The following is a 7,917-nucleotide window of genomic DNA, read 5'->3' on the forward strand; positions in this document are numbered from 1 at the left end:
TCCATAAACACTCCAACTTTCAGGTGGCCAGCTGTACATAATGATGATTTATAAGAACAAATTAGCTTAAAATGCTTAAGACACTGTGGATTCTGCAAAGTACTTATCATTTAAGCTGTTCAAATATTAATGGCGTGTGTTCACAATTTCCACTTAAGATCACAGACCAAAGCTAAATGATCTGATGGCATCATGACAGACGGCAGAGCCAAATGTAATGATAGTTCCTCTTCACTTGGCAAGGGAAGAACTGATTCCACTTCAAGGTACTTTCCATCAGCAAAAATATAATCTAAGGTCCCTTTAAAGCCACTGGTGTAGTTTGTGAATGGAGGAAAATTGCACGCTGAGAAAAGATTAAAATCATGGCTGATATTCAAGGTTGTGCAGTGCTCTTCCTTATCCTCACATACTGTCCAGTCTCGATGTGTGGAATCAATATGACTAGTTGTCAGGAGTTCAACCAATCCACTTCTTGGCAAACTGTTGAAATCGCCACAAAACACAACAGCAATCTGTGGCTGAACATGCAATCCTTTGTTAGCAACCTCAAGGGACTCCCAATTGGTAGTATCAGTGGCATTTGTTGGGATCTCTCGCTCACTGAAATTGCCATTGATGTGGTTAGAAGTAAACTGTGAAATGACTTTCTGCAGGTGATTCAAAATAATTGCACCCTGAAGCAACCTTATATGAGGATACATGGGTTTGTAGTAGAGATGTGTGTTGGCTACGCAGATGAATTGATTGTCAATACCCAAAACTTTGAGTATAGAAACTTGAACCACTGCATTCCTCTTCAGCAAAGTTTCGTGTAAAATTGGAATGGCTGAGACATGGTCTAAGACCACTCCTTGTATAGAATCCTTGAGAAGGGCTTCATTTAACACAATGTCATGTTGACTTATCAAAGCAAACTTGCTTTCTCTGAAGAATGTGGCTTCTCCTTCTGGAACCTCTCCAGCTTTACATCTTAAAAGACCTTTAAACCCCATGGTTTCTAGAGCAGGTCTTAAATTATGCTTGAATAATTTTGACCCGCATTCTTGAAGGCAGATAAGGTCTGCATTGTAGCCAGGAATTTCCTTCAGCAATAACTGCTGACGGTAACTGATGTCCAAACAATATGGTGGACAATATGGATAGAGAATTTTCTGCGCAAACTCTTCCTTGGAATATGCCTCTGCTAGAATGTTATAAGACACAACCCTAAAGGTGCTGGAGTCGGGGGTTTTCTTTTTAGTGAACAGGTGTCTGGCATCAAACGGGCATGTTCCTGGGCCTGCAGCTACAGTTACAGAGGTTGCGGCTTCTGATGTGATGCTACTGACTTTCCTGGTATTTCCTGGTGAACAAGTCAGTTTAAGATAACAGCCAATATCAACTACTGAAGGAGTGTACAGGAAATCATTCCCGACTTCCACCCAGCTCAACACTTCTTGTGAGGAAGCTGGTACAGAACTTGCCTGTTCGTCACAATGATTCGTGGATTTTAACCATTTATAGCGACAAAACTGTTTGTCGCCAAATTCCAGTTGAAGATAAGGCATTACAGGGAATCCTGACATTACATTAGCGGGTAGGGTTAGCGAAGTGACTGTCGGAGGATTTATTTCCACAGTGAAAGCTTCTGCTCCGATCTTCAATATTGATCCATCCCTCCAAGCGACTTCATTGGTAAGACTCGAGTCAACTAGTTGACCACTGAACCAAAGAGTCGCATTTCCTTCTGAACTGCCGCCAATTTCATGGTAATCAGCACTCCTTTTCACCTTTTTTGTTTTCTTCTTTGAGGAAAGTTCAATCCTAGTCAAAGCCTTGGACAAGATTTCATCTTTACTCCGCTGCAATTTTCGATCTTTTCCCTCAAAGGTGAAAGAAATTGTTAAATTTTCTTCGCCCTCGACACTTCTAACGGCTACTATGGACATTCTCGTAGTGAAACAACGAACGAACCTCACTGATCTGATGCAAACTAGCAACTTCAATGAATATAAGGATTTTGAGCTGATGAAACCTGAAAGGCAGTACATGTTTGGACGAGGAGAAACTGGGAAACATTGCATCAGATTACAAATACATTGTGTAGTTTCGTGAGGGTGGTAAATGGTGAGGCGAGGGGCTCATGATCACGTTTCATGAATAATAAATTGGTCCTTTCACAATTCAAGGGAAATAAAATCGGCGTTTCACGTTTCATAAAAAGAAAAAAATGCAATTTTTGATACGCGCTTACGTAACATGTGATCTTTGAAAAGTTACGCCGCCCAAAGCACAGCCTTAAGCTTGTTTGATCAATCAATCAATCAATCAAAGTTTAATGTCATTACGTGGGGCATGGTTACCCATATTGCCCGAGCCAGAGGCTCATGTATGAAACGCAAGACAACAACCCACCCATCCCACCCCAGGGGAGGACATCTATCACACAGTAATCTCGTGCGTGAGAAATTAACGTCTCCTACCCCTACCCATACCAATCACGATTCCGAGAAAAAACGAGCCATAGTTCTGTTTCAGCAATTATGTTTTCTTGGAAATAGATTGCTCAGACATGAAAAGATTTTAAATATTTCTGACCTTAAATCTTTCGCTTCAGTTTCCTCTCTCCCGCTAAAACTATTGGGGGAAAGATCCAACGGGTTTTTTACCTCCCTGCCACCCCAATCCAGAGTCAGAGGTGTCTTTTCCAATGAAAACAATGGGGAAATTTTCCCTCTGTGCTAACTCCTTTCCGCGAGTCAAAGGGGTCCTTTTCAACGGGATTAAATAATTGCAATTCAAAATGATCAGCCAAGTACGATTGTACATAAAAATTTAAGCTTGTACAACCTTTGTTCTTAATGATTATTTATTAAATAACCACTGGTGAGTGCACATGATACTTCCTTATTTGGACTTATCGGCATCGCTTAAAAGTAGACTATCATCAGAAATTTTATATCATTTCTCGGCATTTAATTAATCTGCCTCTTCAGAATTTTTCAGTTCCTCTTCTCTTTTTACTCCCAACGGTTCACCTACGGGAGAGCTTGCAATTGATTGAGGCTCAGATGTAGTTGACGACTGAGCCCAATCAGAAGAAATTCCTTTGGACCCTATTGATGAAGGCTGTAAGCCGTCGTCTTTGGCTTTTTCATTAGCCTCCCACTGTTAATTGTAAAGCAACAGAAAGTAAGATAAATTAATAACCAATTAAATTCACTGCTCATCATTGAAATCACTCTCTCGCAGCATATCAGTCGGTAGATGGAAGGAGAAAAAATTCGCCGTATACTAGTCGGTCGATAGGAAAAAACGCGTTCGAAACTTGAAGACAAGGACTCACGCTCATCAGCCCCGGTTTCTCGCAAGTTTATTTAATTTTTTTTTGTCCCCGGAAGTGATCCAGGATTGCATTGCGTTCACTTCACCTCGCTCAGTGATTGGTCTAGAAAACTCGCGTCATTCCCTGAACCAATCAGATGCAAAACGAAGATCAATCGTGACGTCATCTATCACATTTTCCCGTGCTTGAAGTCGTCTAACGATAGTTCTTTATACTCTTAATTCTCATCAGCTTCTTGTCATGTCTACCTTTGTTCTGATTGGTTGTTTTGTGTCTCAAGTCGCTGCGTTAGCGTTCTACTCACCTCCGCGAAATTGAAGTCAAAGGGCTTGGTCATGTAGTAATGTTCTACACAGTCTGCTACAGTCTGAAGAACAACCCAAGGACACTCAGTATCAAATAATGTGGTAAACCCTCCCGTAAGCTACCAGGGGTCTTATCTATTTCTATGGCTTACAGGCAAGGGTGACGAAGTCTTGTGCCCAGACCTTTCACGGCCAAGGGGTTGTAAGGTCCCTAGGAAAGGTCCCACGGTTAAACGGTAGGATCTGGGTACGAGCTTAGGGTGGGAAGGCCCGGTGCGGGGTGAAGAAAGGGGCTTGTTTGAGGTGTGGGTGAAGGCCTTCTGAAAAATCTACTGGGGACCAATATGAAATCCAACATTTTTTCGTCTAAATTGTCACCTAGATGTCGGAGTTAGGTGGAAACTCAGAGAAGAATAGCTTTCCATCCTGGGTTTGTCCGGGTCTAAGCAAAATAGTTCAACAGTTGAGATCTCGGGCTGAATTTAGATTTTTGTACAGAAAATGAATTTCTCACCAAGGAAACTTTGGCGAAAGCTAGCGTTTGAACAGTCAGCAATCTCAAATCACTGAATTCTTTGAAAATATGTCATATTATTGTTTGACGAATGGCACGAATGGACCCAAATTGATAAAATTTACAAGGCCATACATACCATTTCTGGAAGATGGTCAGCCACTTTACGGAATTTCTTTCCATGCACAGCCAGACTGCGAATAAATTGGAAATATATTCTAAAAAATTAACTAACTCTGTCATGTTGAAACAGTGATATTAGAAAAGAAAATGAAAGCAATGCATTTTGTCATGCGCATTAAGTATCTTTCAGACCCTTGTACTCTCGACTCAACACTTGACTTGTAAAACAGACATCATTTCTTGTTCTTTTTTGCGTTTTTGATGCGGGTGGAGACAAGAGGCTCATTCCCTCACACAAGACTCTCCGCTTGCCCCCTCCAACTTCTCGCCTCGCGCTTTCCACGCGAGTAACAGACACCTGTGCTGCAAGTTTCTCCATCCACCGCGTTTAGCTTTTGTCACTTAGACTCTTGTTACTTACAAATATAGAGTATGGTTTAGCTCATGGAAGGCCCGGATCCTTATAGGGAACCCAGATTTTTTCCTTGTTAATTCTGTGTTCCTAACAATTTCTCTCTAAAACAGCAATACATACTGGTAATCGGTGGATATTTACCCATTTGCAAACTCTTCGTGTGACTCTTCAGTCCACTTCTCAATAGCTCTCCTTCTTCGCTCATTTTCTTCGCTTACCGGGTCTTCTATGAGTTCTGCTCAATGAAGAAGATGTTAATCTAACAAACCAATGTAACAGCACTTATACAACAGTGTTGCGGAGAAAATTTGAAGTGACGCTAAATTAAACATGCCCTAGAAGATACGCGCATCCAAAATTTTTGCTCAAACTGGGGTGTAAAATGCAGTTAAACTTGAAATTCTTCACCTGAGAAACTATTTCGATAAGTTTTATTTGTACAACGAAAATTTTCGAATGGAAGTCGGACGCTTACTAACTGACTGCTTTTGATAAGCACAAATACAATTTTTAATCTACCATGTTATGCTTTTTTTAGCAGACGTGCAGATACAAAGATGTAACACCCTTGCACAATTTTCTTTAAGCTAACAGAATTTTCCTTAAGAGCCGGAGCTCAATCTTTTTGTTTTTGATTTCTCCGGCCGCGTTTAAAGCTGCGCAATCTTTCCCAAGCCTCCTTTTCAGTAGACCATTGTAAAGGAAGCGGAATAAAGTTGCAATTCTCAAGAGTTTCAAGAATCTCAAAAACAATAGCTTTGCGCAATAGATTCTTTTCCTCTGTTATTCTGTTGAAACGTATTCAATCCTTTTTAACGGTCTGGTGCGTAGTGCGTAGTGCATAGATTCTTTTCCTCTGTTATTCTGTTGAAACGTATTCAATCTTTTTTAACGTTCTGGTGCGTAGTAACATAACTTTCCTTGAATACCGGAGCTAAATCTTTTTATGACGAGTATGGCACGTTTTTGATTTTCTGATCGCCACAGAATGTTTTTTTTTTTTTCAACCGTGTTTGAAGCTGCGCAATTTTGCCCAAGCCTCTGGATCTTTTTCAGTAGACCAATATAAACGAGTGGAGGACTCATGGTTGGTGCGCTCGACGCCCGATCGAGCGGTCCGTGTTCGAGCCTCGGCCGGGACACTGTGTTGTGTTCTTAGGCACGACACTTTACTCTCACAGTGCCTCTCTTCACCCAGGTGTATAAATGGGTACCGGCAATTTAATGCTGGGGGTAACCCTGCGATGGACTGGCATCCCATCCAGGGGGGAGTAGAAATACTCCTAGTCGCTTCACGCCACAGAAACCGGAGTTAAGCACCGGCCTAATGGGCCACTAGGCTCATAAACAGACTTTAATTTAATGTAAACGAAGTGGGAAAAGGTTTGAAATTCTTAAGAGCCGCGGGCAACCACTCTTTTTGACTATTTGCATGAAGCTGGCACCGGTTTCACTGAACCAAGACAAACAACAGTTTTGTACAATAGATTCTTTTCTTCAGTTATTCTGTGCCACATATTTATTATTTTTTTGATGTTCTGGTTCGTAGTGGCAGGGGTTTTGATAACTTTTTCCATAAGCGGCTTCCGTTGGTGAAATTGACGGCTGTGCCTATAAAAAGATCTGAAGGTGAAACCCAAACACGAGGGCCTGCTACCGGGCTTAAAAGACGGTGGTAACCGCCAATAACAGGATTCAGTGGAAACCCTCGTAAGACACCCTTATTTCGACAAATGAACCGCTGGACTTCATTTTCCGTCAAATTTAGAGCTGCAAATTAATCGCTATACCTTCCATTATCTTGTAATCCGCTGGAGCACAGACTCGTTCGATCTTCGCCCTTGATTCCTAAAATTGAAGAGGAAGGGAGTAACTTCGGTGAATAAAAAGTAAAGAACATCGTTGACATCTTAACAAAAGGAAAAACGTGAAAATATTACCGCCCACTTTGACGGCAATTACTCTGACCTCTTTTTCTTTCGAAGGTAGCCTTGCATTTCTGCGCTTTCTTCTTCTACGACAGAAACAAAAGAAGGTATCATTGTTCATTTTTGCTTTATAGCTTCCTAGTAAATAAACAGCATTGTAACATCTTACCTCCTCTTTTCTGGTTTGTTTTCTTCCATTACGTCGGTTAAAAAAAGGTCTTAAATGAATGACAACTTGATCAAATGTTTACTTACTATTCCGCAGTGTTAGATAATGTTGTTCAAATGCAAAATGATGTCACATATGTCAAGAGTTCAACGACTCTCGCGCGCGCGCGATTTCTGCGCGTGCCGAGCCTCCCTTCCTCGCTGAATGCTTTGCGCACGTTCATTTCAACTCGTACACGATTGGCCAAACTCATTTGTACTGAGAGCCACTCGTCTCCCCGAACACCAGCCCAAAGAAATGAGGCACAGCATTTAAATTCACAGACCTCGCAGCATAAACGTTCCAAACATTCCTACGTTATGCAATTTGAGACTGAGCTGTTCACCCTCATGCAATTTGCGGTCTTGAGCTTAGAGTTAAAAAAAAAAAGAAAAAGACGAGCTTCACGTGGGTTTCTGACGAATACACGTGTTGCGAAAATGCGACTCGTACCCAGTGACCGTTGTTCCTAAAACGCACGAGAGAGTTGGAAAAGTATTACTAAGGCACGCAACAAAGGGCCGACGGGATAGCATTAGGGAGGAGTAGAATTTCAAGACTTTACTAAAAATTGTTTGAATCAAGAACACTTTATTTTTTAGCTATGAATTTAACTTGCCAATGCTATGTACAAAATACTGGAGGGGTGAAAATATCCACTCTGAGTTATTGTTCGAAATAGTCACAATATTAATCGTTATTACACTAAGTGACTTTGAAATTCTTTACATTTACGCTTAAAAATAAATTGAGTTGCGCACATGTTCGTACTCTATTACATTTCTTAATGTTTCGTATTGAAATAAAAAATGACATCATTGAAAATATCAATTAAGTATTCTTTACAATTATAAATTCAATAGAAAAATAGCAAAAAAAAAAAAAAAAAAACTGTTGTACCCCTTCGTGAAATTGTATACTTAACTAAAATGATTGTTTGAATTATTTGTTGAGAAGCTTCACATCGTTCTTAACCTGATAGCTGTCCATCTAAAAACACCTTAGAACAATTTTCAATCGAGTGTCGAGAGTAATCTGGGATTGCTGTTGTTTTGCTTTACTTCGCTCGGTGATTGGTCCAGAAAACTCGCGCCAC

General features: G+C 40.7%; 2 protein-coding genes across 4 annotated transcripts; both read right to left on the minus strand.

Moving 5' to 3' along the window:
- On the minus strand, positions 1-2,176 carry LOC111328170 (2',5'-phosphodiesterase 12-like). Its single transcript, XM_022932546.2, has one exon. The coding sequence runs from the start codon at positions 2,064-2,066 to the stop codon at positions 141-143; it is 1,926 nt and encodes a 641-aa protein (XP_022788281.2). The 5' UTR covers positions 2,067-2,176; the 3' UTR covers positions 1-140.
- A 657-nt stretch (positions 2,177-2,833) lies between these two features.
- Positions 2,834-6,914, minus strand: LOC111328196 (uncharacterized). 3 transcript variants are annotated; one of them, XM_022932578.2, is made up of 7 exons: positions 6,783-6,914; positions 6,654-6,699; positions 6,476-6,533; positions 4,827-4,920; positions 4,287-4,341; positions 3,633-3,695; positions 2,834-3,150 (listed from the first exon to the last, which is right to left on the minus strand). In XM_022932578.2, exons 1-7 carry the CDS (start codon positions 6,809-6,811, stop codon positions 2,962-2,964), a joined length of 534 nt encoding a protein of 177 aa, XP_022788313.1. In that variant the 5' UTR covers positions 6,812-6,914; the 3' UTR covers positions 2,834-2,961. The 3 variants fall into 3 exon arrangements, with proteins under 3 accessions (XP_022788313.1, XP_022788314.1, XP_022788312.2); XM_022932579.2 differs by having other exon boundaries at positions 6,654-6,696; positions 6,783-6,901; XM_022932577.2 differs by lacking the exon at positions 6,783-6,914 and having other exon boundaries at positions 6,654-6,782.
- Positions 6,915-7,917: the final 1,003 nt, after the last annotated feature.

The sequence above is a fragment of the Stylophora pistillata genome, chromosome 14, assembly GCF_964205215.1.
Source record: "Stylophora pistillata chromosome 14, jaStyPist1.2, whole genome shotgun sequence".
Lineage (NCBI taxonomy): Eukaryota > Metazoa > Cnidaria > Anthozoa > Scleractinia > Pocilloporidae > Stylophora > Stylophora pistillata.